General features: G+C 39.8%; 3 protein-coding genes across 5 annotated transcripts in view; 2 read left to right on the top strand and 1 right to left on the bottom strand.

Annotated features, from left to right (window-relative positions):
- Window positions 1–11,292, top strand: part of LOC110176419 (trypsin-1) — a 41,605-nt gene extending 30,313 nt beyond the window's left edge. For all 3 annotated transcript variants that reach the window (XM_086840208.1, XM_086840209.1, XM_020942762.2), the window contains exons 2-3: window positions 10,381–10,781; window positions 10,837–11,292. In XM_086840208.1, coding sequence (XP_086696334.1) covers window positions 10,395–10,781; window positions 10,837–11,214 — 765 coding nt within the window. In that variant the 5' untranslated portion in view covers window positions 10,381–10,394 and the 3' untranslated portion in view covers window positions 11,215–11,292. The remainder of the gene's footprint in view (window positions 1–10,380; window positions 10,782–10,836) is intronic.
- Window positions 11,293–11,460: 168 nt separating this feature from the next.
- On the top strand, window positions 11,461–13,146 carry Vps16B (Vacuolar protein sorting 16B). Its single transcript, XM_020942896.2, has one exon. The coding sequence runs from the start codon at window positions 11,525–11,527 to the stop codon at window positions 12,866–12,868; it is 1,344 nt and encodes a 447-aa protein (XP_020798555.2). The 5' UTR covers window positions 11,461–11,524; the 3' UTR covers window positions 12,869–13,146.
- ca (RCC1 and BTB domain containing protein claret) lies at window positions 12,876–21,714 on the bottom strand. Its single transcript, XM_020942897.2, has 15 exons — window positions 20,922–21,714; window positions 20,069–20,682; window positions 19,461–20,010; window positions 18,569–19,107; window positions 18,199–18,509; window positions 17,593–18,135; window positions 17,235–17,538; window positions 16,948–17,175; window positions 16,418–16,550; window positions 16,241–16,356; window positions 16,013–16,182; window positions 15,863–15,944; window positions 15,514–15,750; window positions 14,980–15,450; window positions 12,876–14,775 (listed from the first exon to the last, which is right to left on the bottom strand). Exons 1-15 carry the CDS (start codon window positions 21,181–21,183, stop codon window positions 13,423–13,425), a joined length of 5,913 nt encoding a protein of 1,970 aa, XP_020798556.2. The 5' UTR covers window positions 21,184–21,714; the 3' UTR covers window positions 12,876–13,422.
- Window positions 21,715–21,778: the final 64 nt, after the last annotated feature.

Raw genomic sequence — 21,778 nt, 5'->3', positions numbered from 1 at the left:
CCGGTCGAAAAATAAATTTTTGACATTTTTCCGAAAATTGAAAATTTTATAAGGGGTTACATCATTAAAATTGCCAAAATTTGACAAAAAATTGAATTTTTTAAATTTGAAAACTGAGTATGCAGCTTTGTTAATCTACTAAAAACTAGCATAGAACAGCTTTCCGAATTAAAATTAATGATTGTTTGGCTTAGTTATGAGTTTTTTTAAACTATGATTTTTCGGAAAAATGGTCCGTTTTTATACCTTTTTGCAGGTTCTTATGATTTTAGTCAAAAACTGACAATAGCACCAACAAACGCAGTATGCAGATTTGTTAGTACAATAAAAACTAGCACAGAAAAGCTTTCCGAATCAAAATTAATGCTATTTTGGCTTAATTATGATGTTTGGAAAACTCAGATTATTTAAGAAAATTGTCTGTTTTTATACCTTTTCGCAGAGTATAGCTTCAGTCAGAAGATTAAAACGCAGTGAAGGAGTCATTTCCGACCCTATAAACCATATATATTCTTGATCAGCATCAACAGCCCAGTCGTTCTAGCCATGTCCGGTCGAAAAATAAATTTTTGACATTTTTCCGAAAATTGAAAATTTTATAAGGGGTTACATCATTAAAATTGCCAAAATTTGACAAAAAATTGAATTTTTTAAATTTGAAAACTGAGTATGCAGCTTTGTTAATCTACTAAAAACTAGCATAGAACAGCTTTCCGAATTAAAATTAATGATTGTTTGGCTTAGTTATGAGTTTTTTTAAACTATGATTTTTCGGAAAAATGGTCCGTTTTTATACCTTTTTGCAGGTTCTTATGATTTTAGTCAAAAACTGACAATAGCACCAACAAACGCAGTATGCAGATTTGTTAGTACAATAAAAACTAGCACAGAAAAGCTTTCCGAATCAAAATTAATGCTATTTTGGCTTAATTATGATGTTTGGAAAACTCAGATTATTTAAGAAAATTGTCTGTTTTTATACCTTTTCGCAGAGTATAGCTTCAGTCAGAAGATTAAAACGCAGTGAAGGAATCATTTCCGACCCTATAAACCATATATATTCTTGATCAGCATCAACAGCCCAGTCGTTCTAGCCATGTCCGGTCGAAAAATAAATTTTTGACATTTTTCCGAAAATTGAAAATTTTATAAGGGGTTACATCATTAAAATTGCCAAAATTTGACAAAAAATTGAATTTTTTAAATTTGAAAACTGAGTATGCAGCTTTGTTAATCTACTAAAAACTAGCATAGAACAGCTTTCCGAATTAAAATTAATGATTGTTTGGCTTAGTTATGAGTTTTTTTAAACTATGATTTTTCGGAAAAATGGTCCGTTTTTATACCTTTTTGCAGGTTCTTATGATTTTAGTCAAAAACTGACAATAGCACCAACAAACGCAGTATGCAGATTTGTTAGTACAATAAAAACTAGCACAGAAAAGCTTTTCGAATCAAAATTAATGCTATTTTGGCTTAATTATGATGTTTGGAAAACTCAGATTATTTAAGAAAATTGTCTGTTTTTATACCTTTTCGCAGAGTATAGCTTCAGTCAGAAGATTAAAACGCAGTGAAGGAGTCATTTCCGACCCTATAAACCATATATATTCTTGATCAGCATCAACAGCCCAGTCGTTCTAGCCATGTCCGGTCGAAAAATAAATTTTTGACATTTTTCCGAAAATTGAAAATTTTATAAGGGGTTACATCATTAAAATTGCCAAAATTTGACAAAAAATTGAATTTTTTAAATTTGAAAACTGAGTATGCAGCTTTGTTAATCTGACTAAAAACTAGCATAGAACAGCTTTCCGAATTAAAATTAATGATTGTTTGGCTTAGTTATGAGTTTTTTTAAACTATGATTTTTCGGAAAAATGGTCCGTTTTTATACCTTTTTGCAGGTTCTTATGATTTTAGTCAAAAACTGACAATAGCACCAACAAACGCAGTATGCAGATTTGTTAGTACAATAAAAACTAGCACAGAAAAGCTTTCCGAATCAAAATTAATGCTATTTTGGCTTAATTATGATGTTTGGAAAACTCAGATTATTTAAGAAAATTGTCTGTTTTTATACCTTTTCGCAGAGTATAGCTTCAGTCAGAAGATTAAAACGCAGTGAAGGAGTCATTTCCGACCCTATAAACCATATATATTCTTGATCAGCATCAACAGCCCAGTCGTTCTAGCCATGTCCGGTCGAAAAATAAATTTTTGACATTTTTCCGAAAATTGAAAATTTTATAAGGGGTTACATCATTAAAATTGCCAAAATTTGACAAAAAATTGAATTTTTTAAATTTGAAAACTGAGTATGCAGCTTTGTTAATCTACTAAAAACTAGCATAGAACAGCTTTCCGAATTAAAATTAATGATTGTTTGGCTTAGTTATGAGTTTTTTTAAACTATGATTTTTCGGAAAAATGGTCCGTTTTTATACCTTTTTGCAGGTTCTTATGATTTTAGTCAAAAACTGACAATAGCACCAACAAACGCAGTATGCAGATTTGTTAGTACAATAAAAACTAGCACAGAAAAGCTTTCCGAATCAAAATTAATGCTATTTTGGCTTAATTATGATGTTTGGAAAACTCAGATTATTTAAGAAAATTGTCTGTTTTTATACCTTTTCGCAGAGTATAGCTTCAGTCAGAAGATTAAAACGCAGTGAAGGAGTCATTTCCGACCCTATAAACCATATATATTCTTGATCAGCATCAACAGCCCAGTCGTTCTAGCCATGTCCGGTCGAAAAATAAATTTTTGACATTTTTCCGAAAATTGAAAATTTTATAAGGGGTTACATCATTAAAATTGCCAAAATTTGACAAAAAATTGAATTTTTTAAATTTGAAAACTGAGTATGCAGCTTTGTTAATCTACTAAAAACTAGCATAGAACAGCTTTCCGAATTAAAATTAATGATTGTTTGGCTTAGTTATGAGTTTTTTTAAACTATGATTTTTCGGAAAAATGGTCCGTTTTTATACCTTTTTGCAGGTTCTTATGATTTTAGTCAAAAACTGACAATAGCACCAACAAACGCAGTATGCAGATTTGTTAGTACAATAAAAACTAGCACAGAAAAGCTTTCCGAATCAAAATTAATGCTATTTTGGCTTAATTATGATGTTTGGAAAACTCAGATTATTTAAGAAAATTGTCTGTTTTTATACCTTTTCGCAGAGTATAGCTTCAGTCAGAAGATTAAAACGCAGTGAAGGAGTCATTTCCGACCCTATAAACCATATATATTCTTGACCAGCATCAACAGCCCAGTCGTTCTAGCCATGTCCGGTCGAAAAATAAATTTTTGACATTTTTCCGAAAATTGAAAATTTTATAAGGGGTTACATCATTAAAATTGCCAAAATTTGACAAAAAATTGAATTTTTTAAATTTGAAAACTGAGTATGCAGCTTTGTTAATCTACTAAAAACTAGCATAGAACAGCTTTCCGAATTAAAATTAATGATTGTTTGGCTTAGTTATGAGTTTTTTTAAACTATGATTTTTCGGAAAAATGGTCCGTTTTTATACCTTTTTGCAGGTTCTTATGATTTTAGTCAAAAACTGACAATAGCACCAACAAACGCAGTATGCAGATTTGTTAGTACAATAAAAACTAGCACAGAAAAGCTTTCCGAATCAAAATTAATGCTATTTTGGCTTAATTATGATGTTTGGAAAACTCAGATTATTTAAGAAAATTGTCTGTTTTTATACCTTTTCGCAGAGTATAGCTTCAGTCAGAAGATTAAAACGCAGTGAAGGAGTCATTTCCGACCCTATAAACCATATATATTCTTGATCAGCATCAACAGCCCAGTCGTTCTAGCCATGTCCGGTCGAAAAATAAATTTTTGACATTTTTCCGAAAATTGAAAATTTTATAAGGGGTTACATCATTAAAATTGCCAAAATTTGACAAAAAATTGAATTTTTTAAATTTGAAAACTGAGTATGCAGCTTTGTTAATCTACTAAAAACTAGCATAGAACAGCTTTCCGAATTAAAATTAATGATTGTTTGGCTTAGTTATGAGTTTTTTTAAACTATGATTTTTCGGAAAAATGGTCCGTTTTTATACCTTTTTGCAGGTTCTTATGATTTTAGTCAAAAACTGACAATAGCACCAACAAACGCAGTATGCAGATTTGTTAGTACAATAAAAACTAGCACAGAAAAGCTTTCCGAATCAAAATTAATGCTATTTTGGCTTAATTATGATGTTTGGAAAACTCAGATTATTTAAGAAAATTGTCTGTTTTTATACCTTTTCGCAGAGTATAGCTTCAGTCAGAAGATTAAAACGCAGTGAAGGAGTCATTTCCGACCCTATAAACCATATATATTCTTGATCAGCATCAACAGCCCAGTCGTTCTAGCCATGTCCGGTCGAAAAATAAATTTTTGACATTTTTCCGAAAATTGAAAATTTTATAAGGGGTTACATCATTAAAATTGCCAAAATTTGACAAAAAATTGAATTTTTTAAATTTGAAAACTGAGTATGCAGCTTTGTTAATCTACTAAAAACTAGCATAGAACAGCTTTCCGAATTAAAATTAATGATTGTTTGGCTTAGTTATGAGTTTTTTTAAACTATGATTTTTCGGAAAAATGGTCCGTTTTTATACCTTTTTGCAGGTTCTTATGATTTTAGTCAAAAACTGACAATAGCACCAACAAACGCAGTATGCAGATTTGTTAGTACAAGAAAAACTAGCACAGAAAAGCTTTCCGAATCAAAATTAATGCTATTTTGGCTTAATTATGATGTTTGGAAAACTCAGATTATTTAAGAAAATTGTCTGTTTTTATACCTTTTCGCAGAGTATAGCTTCAGTCAGAAGATTAAAACGCAGTGAAGGAGTCATTTCCGACCCTATAAACCATATATATTCTTGACCAGCATCAACAGCCCAGTCGTTCTAGCCATGTCCGGTCGAAAAATAAATTTTTTACATTTTTCCGAAAATTGAAAATTTTATAAGGGGTTATTAAAATTGCCAAAATTTGACAAAAAATTGAATTTTTTTAAATTTTAAAACTGAGTATGCAGCTTTGTTAATCTACTAAAAACTAGCATAGAACAGCTTTCCGAATTAAAATTAATGATTGTTTGGCTTAGTTATGAGTTTTTTTAAACTATGATTTTTCGGAAAAATGGTCCGTTTTTATACCTTTTTGCAGGTTCTTATGATTTTAGTCAAAAACTGACAATAGCACCAACAAACGCAGTATGCAGATTTGTTAGTACAATAAAAACTAGCACAGAAAAGCTTTTCGAATCAAAATTAATGCTATTTTGGCTTAATTATGATGTTTGGAAAACTCAGATTATTTAAGAAAATTGTCTGTTTTTATACCTTTTCGCAGAGTATAGCTTCAGTCAGAAGATTAAAACGCAGTGAAGGAGTCATTTCCGACCCTATAAACCATATATATTCTTGACCAGCATCAACAGCCCAGTCGTTCTAGCCATGTCCGGTCGAAAAATAAATTTTTGACATTTTTCCGAAAATTGAAAATTTTATAAGGGGTTACATCATTAAAATTGCCAAAATTTGACAAAAAATTGAATTTTTTAAATTTGAAAACTGAGTATGCAGCTTTGTTAATCTACTAAAAACTAGCATAGAACAGCTTTCCGAATTAAAATTAATGATTGTTTGGCTTAGTTATGAGTTTTTTTAAACTATGATTTTTCGGAAAAATGGTCCGTTTTTATACCTTTTTGCAGGTTCTTATGATTTTAGTCAAAAACTGACAGTAGCACCAACAAACGCGGTATGCAGATTTGTTAGTACAAGAAAAACTAGCACAGAAAAGCTTTCCGAATCAAAATTAATGCTATTTTGGCTTAATTATGATGTTTGGAAAACTCAGATTATTTAAGAAAATTGTCTGTTTTTATACCTTTTCGCAGAGTATAGCTTCAGTCAGAAGATTAAAACGCAGTGAAGGAGTCATTTCCGACCCTATAAACCATATATATTCTTGACCAGCATCAACAGCCCAGTCGTTCTAGCCATGTCCGGTCGAAAAATAAATTTTTGACATTTTTCCGAAAATTGAAAATTTTATAAGGGGTTACATCATTAAAATTGCCAAAATTTGACAAAAAATTGAATTTTTTAAATTTGAAAACTGAGTATGCAGCTTTGTTAATCTACTAAAAACTAGCATAGAACAGCTTTCCGAATTAAAATTAATGATTGTTTGGCTTAGTTATGAGTTTTTTTAAACTATGATTTTTCGGAAAAATGGTCCGTTTTTATACCTTTTTGCAGGTTCTTATGATTTTAGTCAAAAACTGACAGTAGCACCAACAAACGCGGTATGCAGATTTGTTAGTACAAGAAAAACTAGCACAGAAAAGCTTTCCGAATCAAAATTAATGCTATTTTGGCTTAATTATGATGTTTGGAAAACTCAGATTATTTAAGAAAATTGTCTGTTTTTATACCTTTTCGCAGAGTATAGCTTCAGTCAGAAGATTAAAACGCAGTGAAGGAGTCATTTCCGACCCTATAAACCATATATATTCTTGACCAGCATCAACAGCCCAGTCGTTCTAGCCATGTCCGGTCGAAAAATAAATTTTTGACATTTTTCCGAAAATTGAAAATTTTATAAGGGGTTACATCATTAAAATTGCCAAAATTTGACAAAAAATTGAATTTTTTAAATTTGAAAACTGAGTATGCAGCTTTGTTAATCTACTAAAAACTAGCATAGAACAGCTTTCCGAATTAAAATTAATGATTGTTTGGCTTAGTTATGAGTTTTTTTAAACTATGATTTTTCGGAAAAATGGTCCGTTTTTATACCTTTTTGCAGGTTCTTATGATTTTAGTCAAAAACTGACAGTAGCACCAACAAACGCGGTATGCAGATTTGTTAGTACAAGAAAAACTAGCACAGAAAAGCTTTCCGAATCAAAATTAATGCTATTTTGGCTTAATTATGATGTTTGGAAAACTCAGATTATTTAAGAAAATTGTCTGTTTTTATACCTTTTCGCAGAGTATAGCTTCAGTCAGAAGATTAAAACGCAGTGAAGGAGTCATTTCCGACCCTATAAACCATATATATTCTTGACCAGCATCAACAGCCCAGTCGTTCTAGCCATGTCCGGTCGAAAAATAAATTTTTTACATTTTTCCGAAAATTGAAAATTTTATAAGGGGTTACATCATTAAAATTGCCAAAATTTGACAAAAAATTGAATTTTTTAAATTTGAAAACTGAGTATGCAGCTTTGTTAATCTACTAAAAACTAACATAGAACAGCTTTCCGAATTAAAATTAATGATTGTTTGGCTTAGTTATGAGTTTTTTTAAACTATGATTTTTCGGAAAAATGGTCCGTTTTTATACCTTTTTGCAGGTTCTTATGATTTTAGTCAAAAACTGACAGTAGCACCAACAAACGCAGTATGCAGATTTGTTAGTACAATAAAAACTAGCACAGAAAAGCTTTCCGAATCAAAATTAATGCTATTTTGGCTTAATTATGATGTTTGGAAAACTCAGATTATTTAAGAAAATTGTCTGTTTTTATACCTTTTCGCAGAGTATAGCTTCAGTCAGAAGATTAAAACGCAGTGAAGGAGTCATTTCCGACCCTATAAACCATATATATTCTTGATCAGCATCAACAGCCCAGTCGTTCTAGCCATGTCCGGTCGAAAAATAAATTTTTGACATTTTTCCGAAAATTGAAAATTTTATAAGGGGTTACATCATTAAAATTGCCAAAAATTTGACAAAAAATTGAATTTTTTAAATTTGAAAACTGAGTATGCAGCTTTGTTAATCTACTAAAAACTAGCATAGAACAGCTTTCCGAATTAAAATTAATGATTGTTTGGCTTAGTTATGAGTTTTTTTAAACTATGATTTTTCGGAAAAATAGTCCGTTTTTATACCTTTTTGCAGGTTCTTATGATTTTAGTCAAAAACTGACAATAGCATCAACAAACGCAGTATGCAGATTTGTTAGTACAATAAAAACTAGCACAGAAAAGCTTTACGAATCAAAATTAATGCTATTTTGGCTTAATTATGATGTTTGGAAAACTCAGATTATTTAAGAAAATTGTCTGTTTTTATACCTTTTCGCAGAGTATAGCTTCAGTCAGAAGATTAAAACGCAGTGAAGGAGTCATTTCCGACCCTATAAACCATATATATTCTTGATCAGCATCAACAGCCCAGTCGTTCTAGCCATGTCCGGTCGAAAAATAAATTTTTGACATTTTTCCGAAAATTGAAAATTTTATAAGGTTACATCATTAAAATTGCCAAAATTTGACAAAAAATTGAATTTTTTAAACTTGAAAACTGAGTATGCAGTTTTGTTAATCTACTAAAAACTAGCATAGAACAGCTTTCCGAATTAAAATTAATGATTGTTTGGCTTAGTTATGAGTTTTTTTAAACTATGATTTTTCGGAAAAATGGTCCGTTTTTATACCTTTTTGCAGGTTCTTATGATTTTAGTCAAAAACTGACAATAGCATCAACAAACGCAGTATGCAGATTTGTTAGTACAATAAAAACTAGCACAGAAAAGCTTTCCGAATCAAAATTAATGCTATTTTGGCTTAATTATGATGTTTGGAAAACTCAGATTATTTAAGAAAATTGTCTGTTTTTATACCTTTTCGCAGAGTATAGCTTCAGTCAGAAGATTAAAACGCAGTGAAGAAATCATTTCCGACCCTATAAACCATATATACTCTTGATCAGCATTAACAGCCCAGTCGTTCTAGACATGTCCGGTCGAAAAATAAATTTTTGACATTTTTCCGAAAAATCATTAAAATTGCCAAAATTTGACAAAAAATTGAATTTTTTAAATTTGAAAACTGAGTATGCAGCTTTGTTAATCTACTAAAAACTAGCATAGAACAGGCTTTCCGAATTAAAATTAATGATTGCTTGGCTTAGTTATGGGTTTTTTTAAACTATGATTTTTCGGAAAAATGGTCCGTTTTTATACCTTTTTGCAGGTTCTTATGATTTTAGTCAAAAACTTACAATAGCATCAACAAACGCAGTATGCAGATTTGTTAGTACAATAAAAACTAGCACAGAAAAGCTTTCCGAATCAAAATTAATGCTATTTTGGCTTAATTATGATGTTTGGAAAACTCAGATTATTTAAGAAAATTGTCTGTTTTTATACCTTTTCGCAGAGTATAGCTTCAGTCAGAAGATTAAAACGCAGTGAAGGAGTCATTTCCGACCCTATAAACCATATATATTCTTGACCAGCATCAACAGCCCAGTCGTTCTAGCCATGTCCGGTTGAAAAATAAATTTTTGACATTTTTCCGAAATTTGAAAATTTTATAAGGGGTTACATCATTAAAATTGCCAAAATTTGACAAAAAATTGAATTTTTTAATTGGAAAACTGAGTACGCAGCCTTGTTAATCTACTAAAAACTAGCATAGAACAGCTTTCCGAATTAAAATTAATGATTGTTTGGCTTAGTTATGAGTTTTTTTAAACTATGATTTTTCGGAAAAATGGTCCGTTTTTATACCTTTTTGGGGATTTTTATAATTTTAGTCAAAAACCTATAATTGCATCAACAAACGCAGTATGCATATTTGTTAGCGCTATAAAAACTAGCACAGAAAAGCTTTCCGAATCAAAATAAATTGTGTTTTGGCTTAAATGCGATGTTTGCTAAACATTGATTTTTCAATGAAATTGTCTGTTTTTATATTAATTTAAAGTTAATATATAACTATAATTCAATATATTTAAATTAATATATCCAATATTCTTAGGTTCCAATGTTATATATGATCTTGACCCAAAAGTTTATTATTATTATGTTAATAATATTGGTTTTCCGACTTTTACCTTTCTATAAATTAATAAACGTTATTTATGAAATAATTCACCACATATGTCAACATTGACTTCTACGTATTAATACATTGTATGTCATGACAAATTATAATATGAGTTCTTTAAGGTACCAATTAAATTTTTTCTCCAGAACTTATAATTAATTACCATATCACATTAGCCGTTATAATTAATCAAACATATTTACGGAAAAAGTAACTTGATACTAACTCTCTTTCCCAAACATGTGTTTCATCTATTACGGAACCCTAATTAGTTTAAATCACTTGCAAGCACGAAGAACGTTTAGTCTTAGTCTTGCAGCAAACTGGAAATCTTCTCTAGAAGACAGCTGTGAGATAAACGAAACTTCTCGCCTAATTACAAAGTAATGGCCACTTATTGGAATGCTTTTCCTCTCATTATTTCACGTTCTTTTGTACTTAAAAAGTTTGCTTAAAAGCCGCACATTCCTTATTTAATGTGATTCTCTCTAGGCGAAGTGCTAAAGATGAACCTGTTATTGTGGATCTTAATTTTTGTCCATTTCTCTTTCGGTCTACTTGAAGAAAACAATCGTCCAGATCCACGCATAGTCGGTGGGGTTCCAGCTGATATAGCCAAAGTGCCGTACATAGTGTCCATTCAGTTGTATGGCATCCACCATTGTGGCGGTTCCATTATAGATAATCGCACAATTTTAACGGCAGCCCACTGCCTTGCCCAAGTTCCTCGAATTCTCCTCAGAGTTAAAGCTGGCGGCGAAAGGCGCGACTCCAAAGATGGGCAAATATATCAAATTTCCGATATGTACTATCATGAGAAGTGGACAACCAAGACCATGGACTATGATATTGGAGTGATTCGATTGAAGACAGCTTTGACATTCTCAAAAAAGGTTTCAAGTTAACCACTTTGATTACTCACTTGCTTAAGGTTTCTGTTTCTTTCAGATAAAAGCTATTAAAATAAACCCCAAGAAAGTAGCCGATGGCCAATATACTACGATTGCCGGTTGGGGCTTTAAATCTGTTAATGGTCCACCATCGGATGAGTTAAGATATGCCCGGGTTCCCGTCGTTAATCAAGCTGTTTGCAAGAAGCTACTGGGCGAGACCGTAACGGATCGGATGATGTGTGCGGGTTATCTCAAAGGTGGTACGGATGCTTGTCAAATGGACTCTGGCGGACCATTGGTTTGGCGGGAGGAACTGGTTGGCATTGTGTCCTGGGGCGTGGGATGCGCCCTGGCGGATAAGCCGGGTGTCTATACCAGATTAGAGGCACTGCATCCTTGGATAAACATGGCTCTAAAGAAGCTAAAAAGCTAAAAATAAAGCGGAAACGGAAGTGGTAATTAAATTGGATTTTATTATCTTTTAAATTCGAATAAAGAGAATTTTTACACATTTCTTGGAACTTATCTAAATACTTTTTAAAATGTGGGGAAGAAATCTTTGGCAAAATGGAAAAATAAAGCAAAAATGAGCTAAAATTCCCTAATTTGAGTTTTCAAATTTTTAGAACGACCGCCATTCGTAGCAGAATGTTTTGAAAACAAAGAGTTTTTTTAGTACTTTCCTTAAGTTCATGCAAGGGTCACACTGGCCAAAACAATAATAAAAGTAAAGCAAATAACAAATGGACCTGCAATTTGATAGCGAAACGTATTGGAACCGATCCTCTCGCGCAGCCTTTAGCTTCGACGATGAGGACGAGGTGGACCTTGGCCCGGAGCTGGCCACCAATGGAATCCTCGCCGACGATGCCATCTCTGAGGCCAGCTTCGACAACAGCGCCACTCTGAATCTCTCCATCAAGTCCATTTTGAGCGAGGAAGCTCTGAAGCTGGTGCTCCAAGAGCAGGCACTGGACGACCGTGTCTTGCCCAAGGGCGTGTCGCCGGAGGAGGAACTGAAGTTGCTGCGGCGCCAACTCCAGAGCACGCTGTACAGTCCAAATCTGGAGGCTACAGCCCAAAAGCTTTTGCAGGGCAAGACGGCGCCGTTGGAGATGTTCAAGTCCCTGCACGAGAAGCGTCAATTGCTGGACACCCTGCTGGCCCAAGGCGGCGGACATGCTGTCATCTCTGTGCTGCTCTTCCTCAAGAAAACTCTGAATACAGTCCAGTTTCACGGTATACTCAAGGAGCGACCCAAAGCTTTGGAGCATTACTTGAGTTACCTTAAAGAAGCCGGCGACTTGACCAGCTATATAGATCTACTGCAGAGATTCGGACGACACCAGGAGGCGGCTTTAAAGCAGTTTCAGGCCGCTTTGTCCGCCGCGGATGTGACAGCCCGCAAGCAACAGCTCCAGCGTTTGGTCGACGCATATTCTACAGCAGGAGTTGGCATTATTTCGCTGTACGAACAGGTGTTCCATGCCGCATTGAAGATGCAACAGCTTTTGGAGAAGGACAATGGCCTGGGCAAACTGCTCCGGGATCAAGCCACACCCGTTGAGGTGCTCTATGCCTGCTGCCAGGCGAACAGCAATTGGAAGGAGCAGGATATGCTGAAGCTAGTATCGCCGCAACGCTTTGCCGCCGATCAGCAGATCTCGCCGGCGCAGTACGAGTGGACAGCGCTCAACGAGCGGGCGCAAGCCCAAGCATATGCCGACCTGGAGTGCATCTTTGAGCGCGTGCCCAGTTGGCATCCCCTGAAATCCAAGCAGTTTCACATTAGCTTCGACCTCACGCTGGCCGTGCTCCGGCTGTATGAGCTGCAGGCTCCCTCAACTGTGCTCCAACTCTTCCTCTCCAAGATGGGCAACACGGTGGAAAAGCTGGCCCTGGCACAGCGGGTGAAGTGCATCAAGGCTGTGATCGACGCCATGGCTGGACTGAAGCAGCAACAGGAGCTACTGCAGCTGAAGGACTCCCTGCCGGATAGGTCTGAGGAGCAGTTCTACTGCGAGAATGCCCTCAAGTCGCTGCAGAGCAAGCGCTGGACCACGGACAATATCAAGCTTAAGCTGTAGAGACGGATTCTTTATATAAACGTACTTTATTGTTAATCATATATATGTGTATATAATTATATTATTTCTACTCTGGTTTTATTAAATAATTGCAAATCACAAGCTGAATATCGAATAAGAAAACAAAAAAATATATATTTATGTATGTATGGTGTATATCTTGCAGAGCCTCCTTTTTGATCTGTTCGATGATGAGCAGTTTTGGATTACTTTATCGTTTTTTGTTTTTAGTTTATTGAGTAAACAATTAAAAAGCAGCAAACAAAGCGTTACAAAAATTGGATTCTTTAAACAATTTGCTTGTCTTAAATATTTTGTTTAAATAACAGCGCTATAAAAAGCCTTTGATGTACATATAAATAACCGCAAACAACAATTATGGTGTATATAGTGGGGACACATAAAAGGGAGTCCCCAGTTCCCGGACTGAACTTACAACAAAACACATAACACAAGACAAATGACGACAAGGCCCCTCAACTGATGCGGGCCGAACGGAAGAGACCAGGATTCAAGACCGGAACTGGGAACGGAACTCCTGGGCAGAGCCACTGCTAATTGGCAGCCTCGCAGTCCGAGTAGCTCAGCAGCCGCTGGCACAGGATCGTCTTGAACTTGACCGTAAAGCTATCGAAGATGACATCAGTGTCCTGCAGCTGCTGCTGCTGTTCGTCCGCCGCCGCTGCCATCAGATGCTTGAACTTCTGGTTGAGATTCTGCTCCAACGTCGAGTTGTTGTTGTTGAAGTAGAAGACATAGGCCAGCTCCAGCAGATAGTAGTCCAGGTCGCCCATAAAGAAGCGCTCGCACTCGAGCATATCGAACTTGCGCTCCAGGAAGTGCAGACAAAGGTGGTAGATGAGGTGCTTCAGGTCTGCCCGCCGCAGGGGCACGTAGCCTGTGTCCTTGCTAAAGTACTCGAAAAGCTTAAGTGTGCGCTGGGCGGAATCACAGTTCTGCAGGCAAAGCCGGAAGGCCTCAACGAACCGGAAGTTGAGCATACAGATCCGAATGCGGTACTCGTTGCGATTTGGACGGGCACACTCGCTAATCTTGTCGGGATTATACAGGCCGTGAAAGACGTACAGACAGTAGTGGATGTAGTGGCGCAGCTGCTGCACTGACGCCTCCTCCAGACCCTCGCTACTGGGCGTAAAGGTGCTGGCATCATCGTCACCATCATTCCTGCCCAACAGCTGCTGCTGCACTGTGACGGGTACTCCTCCCCCTTGCTCGGGCAGCGGCACGTAGCTCTGCTCCTCGGGTGTGTAATCCATATCCAGCGAGCTGTTGACATCGACGCCCATCGCCGGGACATTATACGAGAAGCTGGCATCGTTTTGGCTGAGGTTCTCCAGACTGCTCAGCATATCATCCGAGTCCTGCCCGGTGGCCGCGGGTTCTGTGCTGCTCTTGTAATTACCCGTGCCCACGGAGTACTGTTGATCAAAGCTTATGTTTGCCGGCTGCAGGAAATGTGGCTGGTACGGCGGCATGACCTTCAGATACCTGACTGGATCCTGATCCAGCCGGATGCGTGGCCTCGGAAGATTGATCTCCACCGGCGCCTCGACGCATTGGCTCTCGAAACGCATCAGCCGCTTCGTTGTCGGCAGACACACTACCCGCTGTCGCATCCTTTCCAAACTGGCGCCCAGATCCCGGCCGCACTGGCCGTTCGAGTTGCCACCAAAGGCCCGCACCATATGATCGGTGGTCATGACCAGCGTGAAGTCCGCTCCGCAGTCCACGTACATCGGTCGCTCGATGCTGTCGATAGGCGAGGGCTTTAGCACGGCCCGCCGTTCCTTGTCCTCGGTGCCCAGCTGGTGCTCTAGGTTCTTGCCCCACGTGTAAAGCGTACAGCTGGACGAGATCAAACAGAAATGGAACAGGCCACTTGCGATCTGCAAAGGAACGAGGAATTATTATTTGTTTGGTTCTATGCCATTCTTTAAAAACTTAAATTTGTACATATCCAATCGAGCGGTAGGCCACAGCAGCCTATGCTCATAAATTAAGTTAGCTTTTAGTTTTTAACAACATGCCAGCTTTATATAATTAAATAAATAAATTATTTACTCGACATTTGACTTCTGCTCTCAACTAACCTGCAGAATTTGGCCTGCCACCTCACTGGTGTCCACCAAATGTGGACTCAGGTGCTCCGTGGGATCGGGTTCGGTGGCCGAAACCGCAAGTCCCGGAGCCGGGGCTGGCGGCGGGCCCGAATTAAGTATTTCCGCTCCTCGTTTACTCGTAGTTCCAATGGTTTCCGTAGCATCTGATGGCACAGCCTCATTATCCCCCTGCTCCTCTTTGGGCTCACTGGGGGCTTTAGGGGTGGCGCCGGCCACCACCGCAGCATAGGATGTAGTGGGCTCCACTATATTGCTAGTGGTGCTGGGTAGATTAGCCGCCGGCATCAGAGTAGCCTCTAATTGCTTGCTTAGCATCTCTCGCTGGTGATTCTCCTCCAGCTTCTGCTTGGCATTTGCGCGTCGCTTGATTTGATTGGCGAGTCGCAAGGCCTGCGGCGAACTGCCCCAGGTGAAGAGACGTTCCTGATCGTCTACAGCTAACTGGGGATTCAGTTCAACATTGAAAATAATACGTTTTATAAATTATAAACATTTAAAACTTACATTGGTAAAAAATTTGGTGTGTATCAGTCTTAAGCTGCTGTCGCCCATCTCCAGGCGCACAGGCAGATTTATCTTGGTGTCGACGGCCTGGTCGCTATTGCCGGTGCCCAGCTGACCAAAGTGATTGGAGCCGAATACGAAGAGCTCTGTACTGCATCCGCTGGCCTCCATATATTTGCTAGATGCCCCACACAGCACCAAGGTGTGCGCATGGCCCAGCGATACTTGTAAAATTTTCTGCAAACATAAATTCGTTAGCAAAAGGTAATGCAAAAGGGATTTATGTAAAGAGAGAAGATAAAAACGATTTAGTAAATCGATTCTATTAACTGGAGCTTGAGGTACTTACCTTAAACTTGAAAAAACTGACTAGTTGCGGTGTAGCTATGTTTTCGCAGCTGCCCTGTCCCAGCTGACCATAGACGCCCCATCTGAACCGGAATTAATTTATTATTAAACGTAATCATATAATATTTGGAATAATGATTCAAAAACTCACCCCCACATATAGAGCTTGCCATCGGCTACGGCCGCATTGTGATATTGGCCCGCCTCCAGCATGGTTATATTCATTCCATCCAAGGCCGTCACAAGCATGGGCTGCAAGGCCATTTGCATATGTCGTCCTATACCCAGCTGACAGAGATTGTTATTTCCCACAGAATAGAGCTGGAAAAAGATAAGCAATTAATATACAAAACTAGGCAAAGCTTGCGAGATAACCTACGCCATTATTGGTTAGAATAAGTGTATGCTGTCGCCCGCACTTGATAGCATGAACTTGCAAATTGAGCTGAGAGAGAAGCTCCAGGCTTTTCACAGCATGCGCCGGTTCTGGTGGCTCTGAAATATAGATTACAAAAATATAGTAAATGTAATAACTAAGTAATATTATAACCCTTACCAGTTGACTTTTGGGCGCTGTAATAGGTGGGAATACCACTGGAGCCCCAGAAGTAGGCGGTGCCATCCACCACACAGGCACAGTAAGCACAACCAGCTGAGATCGGTTTGAAGCGCGATGATTCAATGGCAAACTAAGGGATAAAATTAATATTAAAACAAGGAAGAAAAGCTAAGCCAACTTCGGGAGGCCGAGGTTCATATACCCTTGCACTTTGATCATACAAATCGTCATAACTAAATCAAGAATACATTAATTTCACTATGGAAAGTAGTTCTGTGCTATTTTTTGTTGGGTTAACAAATCTGCATACTGAGTTTTTAAGTTTAAAAAATTCAATTCTTTATACATTTTTGCATTAAAGTTAATTTTTTTTCTATCGGACCTATTTAAATCGGTTCGGCTTTTGATGCTGATCAATAATATATATGGTTATTAGGATCGGAAATGACTCCTTCACTGCGTTTTACACTTCTGACGCAAATTAAAATACCCTGCAAGGAGAGAAACTATTCTTAAGAAACCCTTGCCTGATTGTCTTCGTAGTTAATACGGAAATGCGATAGAGCATTCACAATTAAATCATGCTTGACGCGTTGGGATTCCATGTGGATGAGCACGGCCAAAAAGGTTTCAATGAGACTCTTGCCAAACTCAAACAATTGCTGGTTATTATCATTGGCCATGGCGCAGTCGCTATTGTGGGAAACAATGGGCCTCAGAGCAGGAGCGAAGGGATTCAACTGCTTGGACAGGCGCTGAAAATAAATTATGTATTTATAAACAAGTAATAGTAACCAATAATTAATATCCTTACCTGCAGCACACAAGGCCTTATATGATCCAGCTTCTCCTGGATAAAAGCAAAGTAGTCCATGGACACATGCGGCAGGTAAGTTATTGACTCCATAAATATATTCTCGCTCAGATTATACAGGCACACGTTGAGCTCATTGTACCAGCCAAACTCCTGGGCCACCACACTAATTAATGCATTGAAAGTATCAAGACAAACACCTCGAACTTTGGCCAGTACAATCGCCGACGAGAAGAGTCCACTTTGACACAGAACAATGCTCGTCATGTTGGTGTGATATTTGCTATTGGTGACCAGGAAGTTCCTATTGAAATACGAATTTAAATTCATTCTTTATCCTTGACTAATCTATACTTACCACAGCGGTATGTAGTTCTTATCGTTAACCGCCTTCTCCGCCATTGTAATGAGCAACAGGTTGGCCAAATGAAACTGCGAGGATGGCGACATTTGCAGGGCGCTAATTGACTCGTCCACACCATAGTGATAATCACTGCAGACGGAACCACTGATCACATCCTCTTGCAGCGTTTTCTCGGGCAAGATCATACGCACGTCCTCCGAGTGCCGGTAGGTGATGTCCTCCATTATACCCTTGAGCAGTGGGTGACCCATGTGCCGCGATCGCAGGAGATATGTGGACTTTAGGGCCATGGCACTCAGCTGCATCAGTGCGTAGGTGTGTCCGTACATGGCCAGCTTAAGGGCTGTGCGTATCGGCTTGACACGCGCCACATTGTACGTGAGCAGAGCTTGGGTAATCTTCTTGCGCCGCAGCAGATAGTCGCCTGCGAACTCGATGCACTGCTCAAAGGAGAGGTCGAAAGTGTTGCAGAAGTCGCGGCATTGGTTAAACTCGTTCTGCAGGGCGGCATCCAGAAACAGTTCGAAGGGCTCCTTTCTGGAGGACATACTCGGTTTAATTAAAAAGCTTACAGCTGTCTTTAATGGTTCTCCAACTCACCTGAGCTGTATAGTATATACATTCTTATTGGTGATCACATAGCTGGGATCATAATTGATCTTGGGAAACTCGGACTGCATTATCTCCATCTGTCTCAGAGAGAACTCACTGCTTACGTCCGCCGTCTCGTAAAACTGAATGTAGTCCATGGGCGTGTGAATATCCTTGATTTCGAAAGCCTTGGCCTTCTCCTCTTTGCTAAGCGCCTCCGGCTGGCCGGCGGGACTGCGATATTGTGCCATCTGATACAGATGCAGCACGGTTTCGTTTTCGAAACGAAAGAGTCCTATCTGGGCCAGATTGTTGAAGCGCTGTCAAGATAAAGGGTTTGATTTATGTTTAAATATCTTGCAATAGATAGAATACTCACATCTTCGTCGGAGGTGTGCAGCGAGGCCATTGCGCTGCTGATGACGCTGACCGCATTGATCGCATTACTGGGCATCTCGCTGTGGTCCAAACTGGAGGTGGCCGTGGTCGTTGCACTAGTTGTGTCGCTCTTTTGTCCACTGACTTCCGCAGCATCCGCCTGATCCAGTTTTTCGGTGTCCGCGTCCCGATTCTCCTTGTCCGTATTGGCCACCAGCGGTTCTGCCAGCGACGAGGCCGCCGTAGAAATGGCCGAGTCGCTGCGACAGTGAAGATCCACATAGTGTATGCCGTAGAGTATGTTGGAGCTAATGAGTATTTCCTGGGTGTGCTTCGGTATCTTGTAAACGAACAACGGTTTCAGGCTAATATCGATGCTGTGCACGGTCAGGCTGTGGCTGTTGCTGTGCAGGGCGCTTAGCAGGAAGGTGCTGCGTAGATTTTGGATGGTGTAAAAGGATCCGGTGGTGGTGCCCAGCGGCTCTGGCGTGACCGAGGGCGAGTCCATGATCGCAAAAGAGCCCGCGGAGTCTGGCATAACTAGAAGAAAATGGGAAAGGTGAAATGCTTAGTTTTGGGCTTTCAAACTCGTGTCTATATTCCAGTTCTATTTAAGTCTGTCGAGTGCGAGAGTTGTGAAAACTCACCACGCCAGTGACGCTTCAATAGATGCAACAGTTCTCTCAAAACTGCACACCAATAAACAAATATAAAATACACAATAAAATAGCGGACTAAAATTAACAAAGGTAAACGGAATTGGGAAAGAAAATATGTTTAGAGAGGCAATTGAAGAAGGAGGCCTTCAGGCCTCAGAATTAAATAAATGTCAAAACGAATCCGAAGGAATTTCGTCAATGTTTAACAAGTAATTGTACTTTTAGCTTACGCACATTCATCGAACTTTTGCCGCTGATCCGAAAGCCGCATCTTGATGGCCTGCAGCTTCTTGGTTCCGAGACTCTTGAGCGAGGCTAGGCGAGCTCTCGTTGCGGGCAGAATGCCATCGTTGGTGCTACCCGCTGGCAGTTGTTGCTGCTGAAAGCGTACGCCTCCCTGCTGTTCGGCGGATTGCCGGGCTACTGCTTCGCTGTACGATGGTGGTGCCGGCGGTGGTGGTGGTGGCCCCTCTGCTCCAACAGCTCCAACAGCTCCAGTTTCAGCACTAGCGTCTGAGGCTTTCGCAGCTTGGCTGCTAGACGCTGCCTCCTCGCTGGACGGAGGCACAAACACATCCTCCTCCAGCTGGCTGCTGTCAGAGGCCGGATCGGAACTATTACTTTGCCTGGGACCCGCGGCAGTGCTCTGCTGTTTATTCTGCACCGACATCACGATCTGCCAGGCCCCCTCGCGTGTCGTGGGTGAACTGTCTCCGGGGTACACGTACATGATTGCCTTTTGCTCCAAAAGAAGCTTGTACTGCTGCTTTAGCGAGGAAGTAATCTGGAAGGAAGCAAAGATTACATACAAAACATTAAATAATTAAGTGTTTTATCCTCACCAGCAGCATGACGCCGTCGTAGGCCTTATCCTTGCAGATAACCAGACGCATCACAGATCCATTTTCGATGGCGGTGCTCGCAATCATCGGGCAGTTGGGACTCAAACCCACAAAACAAATGGAGCCGTCTGAGTACCCGATAATGGCCCTATTTAGACCGGTGTTTGTCTTCCACCAAACCACGGACAATGGATATGGGCAGGTCTTGGACGCCATGAAGGAGGTGGCCATCACCTGGCTGTTACCGGTGGCATCAAACGGCTGCACGACCGGTTGCTGCTCCTGTTGAGGCTGCTGTCCCGTAGAGCCGTCAGCCTGATCACTGTTTCTCACCAGCATGTGCTCGGGCAGATCGTGGCCCAGAGGTTCCTCTGCCTCCAACTTGAGGGTTTCCAAATTGCCTGGAAGTTGCTCCACCGGCTCCGGTACCATTGGATCGTCAAGACCCGAAGAGTGATTGGGACACTTCTTGGAGTTGGGGCACTCGTGAGGACCCACAAAGGGGATGATGTAGGAGGTCACTTGGCTGGTGCTGTACAGCGAGCAGGCGGCCAGTACGTGCGTCTTGTCCACCAGTGCCAAAGCGGGCACGATATGCAGGGTGTTGTCGAAACCTGTTGATGGAACGGATACATATGTAGTTCGGGGTTCAGTAACACTCGAAATCGCGAATCGATCTGACCGGGATGGGGCGGTGGACCCCGCTGAATCAAAACAAAGTACGCAACAGAAAATCAATAGCCACACACGCACACACACGGGCGCAGAGTAATTTTAGGCTTCGCCACCCGCAACCGCACTACCGCCCCACAGTCACCGCCACCCCCAGAAATTTGCCCAGCCACCCACTTACATAGCACCAGCAGCCAGATGCCTGCTGGGTCGAAGCAGACGTCGTGAATGACACGGTTGCGGAACCAGGATATCATCTTAACCACTTCCTGGCCGGAGGCGCTGATGTACCGCAGCAGGATCTCGTTTTCCTCGCTCACCAGGCACAGGAACTGCTTCTCGTCCAGGCCCGCCGTCACCGCTGAAAGCTTGCAGCTGAGATTGGTGATCAGGGGCCGCAGATCGAACATGCCCAGCTCCTTGAGCTCCGCGTGCCCCGCCATCTCGTCAAGATTTGCGGCCTTGGGAGCACACGCTATCCAGATTTAATTTATGAAATCAATCTCAGTTGCAAGAGCTTTTTTTCCAATTTCCGAATGAAAACAAACTAGAGATGGACTCGTGCGCCCTGCGGTTGGTCTGGCAACCACCTACTCACGCGACGATTTTCCAGCCCAACCGAGTTTTTCCGAAGATTTCAAGGGAAAACCAATGTTAAGAAAAAGATTTGGATCTTTTTACATCACATGAAACGGGAGAAAACTTTTAAAATCACAAAAATAACACCAATCCAAATGTTCGCAACAGTCTGGTAACGTTACGCGTGCTGCGCACAGTTCTGCACTTTTCAAGGCGTTGGACTCATTTCCAATTATTATCTTAAGAAATCACTATTCATTTGGAGAGGCCATTAATTGTTTGCACCATTTTTGTGTTTTTCACTCGCGAAATTCATGCGGAAAACCCGAATCTGCGTAAAAAATCGTGCCCGATGTCCAGGGCTGCTGCAGCACTGAAAACATCTGATTGGCGTGCACAGTCACGGAATATATCGCACGAGCAGGAAACGAAAAAAGTGGCAGCACTTCTGATTGAAAT

This window comes from Drosophila serrata, unplaced genomic scaffold, assembly GCF_035046125.1.
Source record: "Drosophila serrata isolate PLE 108 unplaced genomic scaffold, ASM3504612v1 contig_382, whole genome shotgun sequence".
Lineage (NCBI taxonomy): Eukaryota > Metazoa > Arthropoda > Insecta > Diptera > Drosophilidae > Drosophila > Drosophila serrata.
The sequence above is the reverse complement of the archived record's forward strand: the minus strand, read 5'-3'. Positions and strand labels throughout refer to the sequence as shown.